The sequence below is a fragment of the Podarcis muralis genome, chromosome 2 (assembly GCF_964188315.1).
Source record: "Podarcis muralis chromosome 2, rPodMur119.hap1.1, whole genome shotgun sequence".
Taxonomy (NCBI): domain Eukaryota; kingdom Metazoa; phylum Chordata; class Lepidosauria; order Squamata; family Lacertidae; genus Podarcis; species Podarcis muralis.
The window spans coordinates 91,697,214-91,709,833 of NC_135656.1; the positions used below are offsets into that span (position 1 = coordinate 91,697,214).

General features: G+C 39.8%; 1 protein-coding gene across 4 annotated transcripts in view; it reads left to right on the forward strand.

The window, feature by feature from the left end:
* Positions 1–10,876, forward strand: part of CRBN (cereblon) — a 33,985-nt gene extending 23,109 nt beyond the window's left edge. For 3 of the 4 annotated variants that reach the window (XM_028719355.2, XM_028719356.2, XM_028719359.2), the window contains exons 6-11: positions 1,580–1,642; positions 2,941–3,025; positions 4,880–4,995; positions 5,633–5,697; positions 6,458–6,589; positions 7,727–10,876. In XM_028719355.2, coding sequence (XP_028575188.1) covers positions 1,580–1,642; positions 2,941–3,025; positions 4,880–4,995; positions 5,633–5,697; positions 6,458–6,589; positions 7,727–7,907 — 642 coding nt within the window. In that variant the 3' untranslated portion in view covers positions 7,908–10,876. Of the gene's footprint in view, positions 1–1,579; positions 1,643–2,940; positions 3,026–4,879; positions 4,996–5,632; positions 5,698–6,457; positions 6,617–7,726 lie in introns of all 4 variants that reach the window. The other variant, XM_028719361.2, reaches the window with a different exon arrangement.
* Positions 10,877–12,620: the final 1,744 nt, after the last annotated feature.

The window sequence follows — 12,620 nt, forward strand, 5'->3', positions numbered from 1 at the left end:
AGCTCCGGGGTGGATACTAGCGAGGGGAGGAGGCGCATTGTACGCCCCGACACTCTCCACTGTGGCGGGCGCTGTACTGGCTGTGACGTCGCATGGGGGCAGTACGTGCGTTAGTCACACACCGTCCCGACGTCACCTTCCCGCCCGCTGTCAGATCGCGGCTCCGGAGATATATTTGTTTTAAATGTCGCAATGGTTTTGCGGCTCCCAGGTTTTTTTTTCTTCAGAAACGGGTCCAAGTGGCTCTTTTTGTCTTAAAGGTTGCAGACCCCTGACTTAACCCAAGCCGTTTGAAGAGCTTTTCTGTGCGATTGCAGCAGCTTGGACCTCATAAATGCAAACAGACCAAGGTTGCTTTCACACGGATGAGAATGCCTTGTATTTCAAACTCATTTTGGCCTGCATCATTCACACAGTGGTGTGCTGTGAAAAACAAGAAGGAAATAGATGTGTTTATATCGGTTTGTATTCTGTTGTGGCTTTGTACGAAGCAACTCATGCGAAGGAAGCATTCCATTTTTGCTTATTTCCCCCTACCTACTACCCATTTACAGTCCCTGAAAAGTTGTTCCAGAAGTGGGCATAGTTTGAATAATGGCCCAGAGGTTTGTAGAAGGTAGAACTGGGCAATATATCAATATATTGTCCAATACTGGTTTGAAGTCCTCTACTGTGATATCAGTTTCATAATTTTTGACCTGGCAATATATTGCGAATCATGATGCATGTATGTGTGCTCTGCAAAAATGACAATGTGGGAACAACCGTGAAGCCACTCTATGCCTCTACATAGCTCCATCCTTATTTCAGACATTGTATATTGTGAAGTTTAGTTGGTGGTATAGCATGATGTTGAAAACCAGATATCACCCAGCCCTAGTAGGAGGATTGGCCAAAATTGCATGTCCCACCTTGCCTCACTTATTATTATTATTATTTAAATCACATTTTGATATACCCATAGATTTTACTTTATTAGTTTAATCTGTAATTGATGATGATGATGCCTTTAAAGAGTGGGAGTTGTTCAGGAACTTTCAGGGCTAAAAAACCCTTCAGTAGCAATTCAATGGTTCCAAAGTGTACCCTCACAGAAGTAAAAACAGGGTTAAAATGTTTACTTCTGTGAGGGTACACTTTGGAACCATTGAATTGCTAGGCAGCACGATCCAAAAAGCAGTTGCAATAGGCTATTTGGATTTTAAGTAATGTTTGCACTATTGGGATTGGTGTGAATAAAATCAACTTAAACTGCAATATTTGGAATTATCACAGTAGAAATATCAACCTGATGTCTCCGGATAAAAAAAGTATTGGAAACTATGTTTAAAGATATAAATAAAGGGGATCAAGCACATTTCTTTCTACTCACCAGGGTTTTCTCAGGTTCACAAGGTGTGTTTTGTACCTTGATCGTAACATAGTGAAACAAATAATTATGCTAATAGAGCATGCATTGGGGAGGGGAGATTTGCTTGATGAAATATTTATAGAAGTGTTCTCTTTCCTCTAGTAACTGAAGAATATCATTTATTACTTAGCAGTAAGGGTAAATATCTATATCTGTTTTGTCTTGCAGCGCAAATTCCACTGTGCTAGTCTGACTTCCTGGCCGTCTTGGTTGTATTCCTTATATGATGCTGTAAGTATTAATAAGGTCTTGCTCTTGGTTTTATCTCTCAATCTGGCATGTCCTTTTTGCCTCCGAGAGAACAAACCTATGTTTTAAAATGGCGGCTAACCAGTGAAATGCTACTATGTATTAGATATCTGACCTTCTGTCAAATATTGCCAAGGAAACACAAGTTGCTGTCTCAGCAAGATCGCTGCCCCCACGGCCTATACCTAAACAGCATTGACAGGTTCAGCCACCTCTCAACCAGCATGCAATCCACCCTGCAATCAGGGATGACAAAGTGGCAGGAGCCAGGAGTTTGGTGAAGAAGAAACTGGGTCATAGGCTAATTCAGCAGCAGGATTACATGGTTTTATTATGCCCTACATCTGCCATCCAACACACCTTCACCAAGGGGTGCCTGAGGCTATCAACTGATAAGATTGATGATTGCTAAATGGATTGTATCCAAGGATGACTCCTTTCCATGAGTGGAAACCCCATGGTGAAATCACTGGATACCACTCATAACGTTTTAATATGTCACGGTTCCCTCAACCCTTACAGAGAGCTAATTGGTTGGCATACATATGTTTAGAACAAGAAAGGTGTACTATGTGCCCATCTTGCCCATGGATAAAACAGTATGATTCAGGGGGTCACCAAGCTTTTTGAAGTAGTGGGGACATTTTGAATTTTGAAAGAGGGCTGGGGGTGCCAAGCACAAAATGGCTGCCACAGAGGGGCATGGCAATAACGCAGAATTAATGAGACAACCATGCCTGAAAACCTTATTGTTACCATGGGAATCCAGCTATGTCCTACTTGTCCTGATTGTGGAGAAAACACACACACACACACACAGAGAGAGAGAGAGAGAGAGAGAGAGAGAGAGAGAGAGAGAGAGAGATGCTGTTTCTATCTAACAACAGGAAGCATTCCTTGGTACCATGAAAAATACACAAGGTAGCCATACAACTCTTATTCCATAGAAGCAGGTACCTGCACATTTTGCCCCATAACTTTATTTCTAGGAGGCCTAAATACTTTTTGGAAATGAAAGCTCAGAGATTTGGGCACCACTGTAAGACTTCAGCTGTGCCATGGCTTAACACCAAGCTGAAATTCATACAAGTGTGAATTAGACATTGATACGTGTGTGGATTTCAGCTTGGTGTTAAGAAGCTGCACCTTTTTTAATGAAACTTTACTGCAAAAGATATAGCCAGATACACTTTCTCTGCTTTATTCTTCATTCTTTTTTTTTTTTTTTATAAAGAAAAAGGAGTTTGTATGTTTAAATTAGGTTTTTCTTCCAACACAAGGAAACCTTGATGGAAAGAGTCAAGCAGCAGCTGCACGAGTGGGATGAAAATCTTAAAGATGAATCGCTTCCATCAAATCCAATAGGTACTCTTAATAAATAACTTTTCCTTGAAAATTGTTCTTGTTTGCTTCTCTGCGCACTTTAACTGATATATTACACGTTAGAAGAAAAAGTTGCATTTGCCTAGCAAAGTAGGCTCTGATCAATGAAAGCTCATGGCCGCATTAAGACACTACACATTTCCCAGTGCTCCATGGTGTAGGGGATTGGCCATGAATAGTGTGTTTACAAGACCATAAGATTCAATTCACATCCCAGTTTGGCATTTAAAAACAACAACCTGATTTCAGTTCACAGTGATTCAGACACTGCCTAATTTGGAAAGTTTAAAGTTTAAAACTTTATGTTTTCACATGCAGGATTTTTTAAAAAGTCTAACTTTTCTCTGTTTGACAGACTTGGATAGCGTTTGTGGGCATAATGGTCCTTCCTGGATGGATAAAGCTGGTCAAACCCTAGGGTTTTAGTTTGTGCTGGACACCTTTTTACACACACACACACACACACACACACACACACACACACACAGCATTTCAGAAAGCACTTATTCTAGCATATTGTTATGTGGGAAATTTGCCTAAAAAGGGAATACAACAGAGAGATCCCTAGCTAAGAACCCTGCCAAATTTTGGAAAGATGTATAGTGGGTTCTTGGCAGTAGACACCATTTTAAAGTTGATTTTGTGGGGAGAACTTCCCTTCCTGTGGTTTGGTGGGCAGCAATTTTATTCTGAAAATGGCATGCATAACAGAAGTGCTCCTAGAAAAGTCACCTGCTAATTTTCAAATGGAGAGTAGGAAGTTCTTATGAATAGTGAGGGGAACATCATCAAACCCATTTTCTGCTCAGTTGACACAGACATAGCAGAAAACCGTAGAAAGTAAGTGCAAAGCTAGTTTGAGAGATGTGAATGTGTGGGCATGTGGCATAGCAGCAGCTGGACTTGGATGTCCAAGCAGGGACTGCTAGGAGGGCTACTAAAAGAGAATGGAATAGGCACTAACTAATTTCTTCCTGACTAGAAGCTAGACAGTTCCAAAAAAAAAAAAAAAAAAAACAAAGATACCCCTCCCTTCTCTCTCTCCACCCTGACATTTTCCTTATCTGGCCAGCTTTGGGAGAAAGATTTCACTTTTGACAAGCACATTGTTTCGGGTATTTATTTTACGAATCTCAATGCATAAAAGGCTTTGGAGATTCCTGCTTTATTTCAGAGTGCTTTGGCAAGACCCTATTTTGGTTCAGACAAATTGCAAATCAAGGTTCAGGACTTGTCTGGATCTAACACACACCCCTGTTCCCTCTGTACCTTTTAGAGTTGTCCGCTTTAAATAGCACATAAGCTTCCTTCCCAACATTGTAGATTTTCGGTGTGAAAGCCACAAAAAATGACTTATATGTGGTCATTGTCAAGTAATAGACAATATAGATTGCTACTATCACATGTAACCCCAGCACCACATCAGGCATCAAACAGAAACTTCCATTACTATACAAGTGAGTGGCTCATATTTATAAGAAAATGGATTAACTATGTGGTTTAACATTGCCTTTGCTCTTTGCCTTGCTTTACAGTTTGCATAATGCAGCCTGAGAGAGTTGCATCAAAAAAGCAATATTGTCACATTTCTGATTTTTCTTTCTTTCTAATGCTATATGTAGTGCATTTTTTAAAGATCATAGTCCGAAGCATCTCCTAAAAAGCATCTGGCAGAAATTGCCACTTCGTTTATTCCAGTTGAGCTGATGCCAAAAAAGATTGCTGGTAGATTATGATTGATTCCTTGTAATAGTTATGCACTGATTAACTGGAAATTATAATGTGTTGTGTGTCTGCTTGACCTTCTTTTAAATATATGAAATTGAATTTCTTCAGATTTTTCATACAGAGTTGCTGCTTGTCTGCCCATTGATGATGCACTGCGAATTCAGCTGCTTAAAATTGGTAGTGCTGTTCAGCGATTACGATGTGAACTAGATATAATGAACAAAGTAAGTGTACTGAACTCCTTACAAGGTCTTGAAATTGTTCTCTTGCTTACCTGGGAGCAAGTTCCCAGTTAAGACTTTTGAGTAGACACAAGGCTATCAATAGCTACTAGATACGATGGCTATAGGCTGCCTGCAGGATCGGATACAGCATGCTCCTGACTATAGACACTTGGACACAACAATGGTTGAGTGCTATTGCACTTATGCCCTGCTTTTGAACTTCTCATTGTCATCTGGTTTGCCGCTTGGGGAAAATGGGATGTGGAATGATGATGGCCAGAGGGACAGTCAAGGATAGAGACATTGGTGGCTCTGTTCCATCACTGGGTCTAGAGTGTTTCCAATTTTGTGAGTCTTAGATCTTTACAACTTTCAATAAGGTTGTTGTCAACCTTATTACATTTAATGTGTCAGTCTCTTCATTGCCGCCACAGAAAAAGAGTTTCAGGAAGCAGTTATGAAAACTTCTTAAAGGAAAATAAGGTTCCAAGTGGTCTCCTTTTTAAGAAAAGTTACTGGATTAAATCTGCTTTGCTTGCAATTTAAAGTATTTAAACAAAATGTTTTGTGGATCTTCCGTTCTGTTAGTTAAAAAGTGTTAGTTTCCCCATTTATGTTTGCTTTATTGCTTTTGTAGTGTACGTCTCTCTGCTGTAAGCATTGTCAAGACACAGAAATAACTACTAAAAATGAAATATTCAGGTGAGTTTGCAAAGGGCTTACACTGTAGAAATTGCCTTGAAATAAATACCCTCTTAGCTTCTAAACTGCATTTTAACAATTATACATTTTATTATTTTAGCAAGCAATTTGTAAAGATTGCATTTTAGGTGGAGAATAATCCCAAAACAAATATAATCTTTATATATATATATCACAAATGTTTGGCTCTAAGTGGATCTCACTGATACATGTGAAAATCACTGAGAGTGCTCATGTTCTCTTATAGAAAATTTTTATTCTGCTGCTGAGAAATTTTCACAGAAACATGTTAAGGCAATGAACCAATATGTGGTTGTTGGCCAGATTGTTGAAGCAGGTAACAAAATGTTTTGGGGCAGAGTGTTTCTTGAAATGCCATCCCTTGACCTCAGATAGTCTTGGCTGGTCTCCCCCTTACTATCTATCTATCTTTCTATGTATTTTTATATTATTATTATACCTATATACTACTGTATCATAAGAATATATTACAGCTGTTTACAATATAAAAACATAAAACCAAATAACAACTTAATAAAAAGGTAACAAATTAAAACAAAAAACATTTAAAAAGATAGACCAATTTATTTATTTAAAAAAAATTATAGCATTCACCTACAATTCCATGTTTCTGTGATCTCCCCCTCATGATGAATATTCATGTTATTTCAAAACAGTAATATTCCCCGTGTCTAATTTCTCACCAGCCACCAGTATCTTGAGTTTTCGAAGTTGACTTTTAAAAATTTGTTTCTTGCAGTTTATCTCTTGGTGGGCCTATGGCTGCATATGTGAATCCTCATGGATTTGTGCACGAGACGCTTACTGTGTACAAAGCTTGCAACTTGAATCTGACTGGCAGATCTTCCACAGAGCACAGCTGGTTTCCTGGGTAATAAAATGCCTCTCATTAACGCTAGTAGGTTTGGGTATTAATATGCTGTTTGAATGCTTTTGCTTTTTACTGTATTGGTGTATACCTCATACATAGCGTATACCCCAAGAACTAGTAAAATAAGAGTACCTGGGAGGTGCCAAAAAGACCAAGCCCCCAGAATATTGAGCATTGGGCAGGTGGCAAGGACAGACAGCCAAGACACCTTATTCAGGTGTGCAATATATTTCTTCCTTACCCATCACAAAGCTCCTTGTGGCTCAAGCATTTCTTTTAATTTGTACTCACCATTCCTGCGTGCAGATAATGATTTTTTTAACAACTTCAGGGCATAGAAAACAGATATTCCTGCTGCTGTTCCGGTTCCAAATGCAAACTGGATTATTGCGTGTTGGAAACACTCTCATAAGCATTACCCGTCAGGGAAAGGTTTCTAGCCTAAACATCTGAATACAGTGGTACCTCAGGTTACATATGCTTCAGGTTACAGACTCCGCTAACCCAGAAATAGTGCTTCAGGTTAAGAACTTTGCTTCAGGATGAGAACAGAAATCGTGCAGCGGCAGCAGGAGGCCCCGTTAGCTAAAGTGGTGCTTCAGGTTAAGAACAGTTTCAGGTTAAGAACGGACCTCCGGAACGAATTAAGTACTTAACCCAAGGTAGCACTGTAACCTCTAAGCAAATCTGTTAACTCTTATTCTAGAAGCCACCACTATAATTTTAGTTGATTCCCTTAAATTGGTTGGATTCTGCCTGGGACACATGCAAATGATTCCTCTTGCTGAAGTACTATACAGTCGTACCTTGGTTTTCGAACAGCTTACTTCTTGAATGTTTCGGCTTCCGAACGCTGCAAACCCGGAAGTGACTGTACCGGTTTGCAAACTTATTTTTGGAAGCCAAATGTCTGGCGGGGCTTCTGCAGCTTCCGATTAGCTGCAGGCTGCATTCAGAAGCCGCGCTTTGGTTTTCAAACATTTTGGAAGTTGGACGGACTTCCAAAATGAATTCCGTTTGACTTCCAAGGTACAACTGTGGTGGCTTTGCTACTCTGAGCTCCAAGGGCTATTGCAAGTAGTGATTTATGAGATATATCCTGCTCAAAAAGGCTAATACGATGCTGTCCACTCCTAGGTATGCATGGACTATAGCCGAGTGCAGAATCTGCGGAAGCCACATAGGCTGGAAGTTTACTTCAACAAAGAAGGATATGTCACCTCAAAAGTTCTGGGGATTGACCCGTTCTGCCCTGCTGCCAAGGATTCCAGAAACAGAGGGTGAATCTGGTAAAAGATCACTGTTGCTTTGCCTGTGATCAGATAACCTTACCTTGGATGAATTAGCAGTCAGTGTCTTCTTAAAAAAAATATCAAAAAATCTGCAAAGTGCTGCATCTTATGTCTGATTATCTAAAAGGATCTGTTCACCTGAGCTTTGTGCAGATAAAAGTACTGTTGCTTCCAAAGGCCCTGAAAAAAATGACATTTTAAGATTGAGACTTCTGGAGGAAGAAGTACCAAATGTGCAACGGAGATGAGAAAGAAAGCAGTCCCCCCCCCCCCCCCGATTCTTTCATAAACACTGAAACAGACAGCTCAGACTTAGATTTGCCCTGTAATAATGCAAGAAGACTCATACTATCGGTGGGAAGATAAAACTGTGGAGGAGGAATGAAGACTGAGTGTAACTCAACTTGTGGATAATGAACAGGTATAAGATATTGCCCACTGTTATATTTGCCTGTAGAATGTTGTGAATTTATAAGAAGCCCTGTTTTTTTAACTGTGTGAAATAAGCTTACAGGTATTAGTGTTTGCTTGAATAAGCCTTAAAAGAGGACAAGGTCTAAACCTCCTATAGGGGGGTCCCTCGTCACAAAGTGGTTGCTGGCAGAAGCCTACTGCTGAAAGGACTATTATATGCAATTCCTTTGTTAAAAAAAAAAATCCCTATAGAATTGTTTTGTTGTATCACCTTTAGCTGATTTTGCTCCATTTGGCATGTTCTGACTGTTTTTTTTTTTTTTTAAGGAAAACATAAGTTATTCATGAAAATGTTTAGGACTGCGATAAAGTGTAATTTTCTTCGTTAATATCTTCAGTACCTTTCCGTCTACCATATTGCAATTGTGTACCTTTTTTACATGTCTAAGATTCTGTGGGGTCCTTGGCAGTGCCATTTCTTTTGGCATTGGTAAGTTGCAGCTGTCTGTCAAAAGTTTGAAAGGGTGTAATTCAATTATAACTTGCTCTTTAGAACTAATGCTTCCCATTTGAGCAAGTTGGTTTTTAGGAGACATATGTGGGTTATTGAAATGGGGGCTAAAAACAGCAAAAAGGTGTGTGTGTGTGTTTTTGCCTTGTTTTCTTAGAATGCACTTTGACAAGGAAAGTCTGCAGATGGCAGACTTATTTTACATATATTGGTATTCCCACCCCTGCCCCAAGTCCATTTTTGTCACTGCACTTCTTCAGAATATATTGTTAGAGATCTCGTTAAGGGTGGCTAGGTATCTAGCATTGCTGATTTTATAAGAACCAATGTATTTATCTGTGGAGGGAGATAACAACTTTTAAAAAAGCAAGCCCCCTAGTTTAGTGATCCTGCCATGGCTTCCGTCACTCCGCTGCTGAAAGCTTATTTTGCTGGCAATAAACGGCATTAGACACAGAAAGGGTGTTAGGAACTCAGTGTGCTTGATAGATAGGAAGAAGCAACTCTGTAATTCAGGGTTGCTTCCTTGAAGTCTTCTACCTCTGTAGTACTATGTTTTTTTTTTTTTTTTTATTTCTCATTCCGGTCACAACTGAATGATCACCTTTTTTTCGTGCTGCAGCACTGTCTCTCCGCTGAGCTGTGAAAAGCAATAGTAGCTAAAACCTCATTTTGGACAGAGTGAGATGTAGGTCGTTGTGTTAAGAGAGAGCATTTTAGCTTTTTATTTTCTCCAAAAGGAGCTCGTATAGGATTGCAATATTAAAACATTAATGTGAAAGCACAGGATTGTGATGACTGGCCTGTACTAAAACGAGTCAGGATACTAGGGAGCTTTCTCCTAAGTGGGAAAAATGTTGGAGCCTCTGTTTTTTGTTTTTGTTTTTAAAGAGGCTGGAGTTTTCATTGCCATCAGAGGGATTTGTGGGTGGCAAGAATTTTGAAAGGGGGGGGGGGGAGCCTCTGTTTTGAATGGTGGTGGGACATGATCATTTGCGAAGCTGGCATGTGGGTAAGGGGGGTGGTGGATTTTGAACTTTTGCTAACAATAGTGTAATGCTAATAATGACTTCTACATGTTAAAATCTCATCCTTCCATCTCTTATGTGATGAATGCTCACTGTAGCTGGTGCCCCATTGCAAGACCTCTCTCTACATGCTGCTACCATCTCTTCACCTCCTAAGCATGATGAGATCAAGAGCAGGTCTGAGGTTCCAACACTTCTCTTAGCCACCATTGTAGGAGGGGAGAATGTTTTCTTCTTCTTCTTCTTCTTCTTCTTCTTCTTCTGCTTCTGCTTCTGCTTCTGCTTCTGCTTCCTCTTCCTCTTCTTCTTCCTCCTCCTCCTCCTCCTCGAACAGATCACTTTTACTACCTCTTCCCCACCATCACCCCAACCATATTATAGAACAAACTTTTCTATCTTGCACAGTGTCATAGGATCAGGGAGGTCCCATGTTTTCAGTGAACCAATACGTTTGTTAAATTGCACAGATCCTGTACATGCAGATGATACAAGCCAGGACCTGTTCCTGATCTTGCTGTACATAGAGGCGAGGCAGCAGAAGCACTGCCCACATCTTTTATTAATATCAACTATGTTTGTGTGCAAGCCAGCTTCCAATAAACAGAGGTTGTGTAACAGCAGTGTTTGATGAACTGATGTCAATATATTTTACTGGTTTTTGTTATCAGTTGCCGCAGAAGAAGACAGAGTCAGCAAGCTTAAAATTTGCCTATTTGGTGGAAATGTGTGTAAACACGGGGGGGGGGGGGGAGTTGATTTTTTTTAAAAAAGGGGAAAGCATTATAGTGAGATCAACGAGAAATAAATACTCCACTAATTTCATTTAATGTTGACTTGTTTCTGCCTTCTGCCCCAGTCTGTGTAATGGGTTTGGTATTATCAAGCTCATAACATTTTCTAGCTTATAAACTAGTGTGATTTCAAGTAACTGCTAAAACCGTATATTCTGGTGTTGTGCAACTGGATGTTGTACCCTCAATGAAAAATTCTTTATGTAGATTATATGCTTTCTGGTTCCAGTATAAAACCAATAATGCTTCTCTGTGTTGGCTTGGTTTTTCCTGTGCTCGTATATTGTGGGTTTTATGTCAAACAACTGGAGAAAATGAAAACTCTCAGGGAGTTAAAGTCTATTATATCTTCATGTTGAAACAGATTATAAAAATGTCAGAATCAGTATTTCCATCTGAGCACTAAATATTAGATAATTGCATTTATCAAAAACATCCCTGCTGTGCAAACCTATACATGTCTACTCAGAAATAAGCCCCACTGAATTCATTCCCAGATACGTGTGTGTGTTAGATTGCAGCCTTAGGCTTTACTCAGAGCAGACACATTGAAATTAGCATGTCTTAAGTTAGATCCATTAATTTTAGTGCATCTACTCTGACTGAAATTGGTGTTGAATTAACACCCTTACTGTTTAAAAGGTTTTTCTAAAATCAATATAGATCTCATTACAGATCTCACATCTTTATTTTCACACAGATCGGAGCTCAAAGAAATCTTTTAACTAAATGCCCTTGTTGCTGGCTCTTCTCCTTCTTTTGGATTTTATTTCCTTTTACTACTTCGTTGTGCTTTTGAACATCTTATCTTATCCTCCTCGGTGCCGGGACTTAATGAAGTTAATGAAGTTTTAACGAAGGCTCTCATACATTCCCTCCCGGGCTTTAAGGCACTCCCTCCCAGTTTCTCGTTGACTCCGCGTGACAAACTTATTCCAAGGATTTTTAAGGACTTTTAATGGGCTTTTAACCCTAAAAACTACAAATTCATAAAACCACAAATTTCTCCCACCACCTTTAATTTTGTGGACCCCCAAACATCTCAGTTGTTTTAACAAACTGAGAAGAAGGGGGGGATACTGCAAAGGAGTGCTCTAATTGGACCCAGTTTTAAACTCCTCGCAGCAGCCCACCTAGGACTGAATGAAAACTGAATGAGATTGCGACCTGAGAACTTTAACACTTTATCACTCTATTTAGAAGTCTGATCTCATTGATTTAAGAAGAATCTGCAATGAGAAGAGCCAAAAGACTCAGGTGTCTTGATACAGAAACTGACGCAGAGCCCTCTGGTTTCAAACAGAGTAATCTAGATAATTATCTGCTACCTCAAAAACAGCACATATCTCCTCCCAAAACCTTCCTCAACTCTTTACATGGAAAGACAGTTGAAGAGATATCCCTAGGAATAAACGAGGACAAGGCTACTACTCCCATAACCGAGGCACAAGTACTAATTGATAGAAAGGTGGAGCTGCTGGAGGAATGCTGCCTACTGACTGCTCAAACAGTTCAAAAAATCTTTGAACAATTACAAACCATCTTCAAGAAGCTGGATAACCCAGATGAAAGGAGGCAACTCACTCCCTTTTTGCCATCCTTAACAAGCCCTGGAGATAAACAGAACAAATACAAATTTATACCTCTAAACCAGCCAAAAATCAGAGGAAGCCCCCCTCACTCAGTCAACCTGATACTGAGGCCATGTGAGATTGTTCTCCACATCTTTCCATACAGAGGGCCCCTACCTTACTGGGAGTCATCCTTTTGGGCCAGACATCATCTAAATCTGCTCTTAGGCCTTGAGGGGGGAAGGATTGACTTAAAAGCAGTCAAGAGGCTCACTAACGATGGATATTCCAAAAAAGTACTACTAAGATTTGGTAGTCATAGAATCCCAACCAAAATCTTAAGGGAAAAGGCTCATCTAGCCCAGAAAGGAATTATTCCACGTCGACACTTTGAAGATATATCACTCAGACCATTGATTGCATC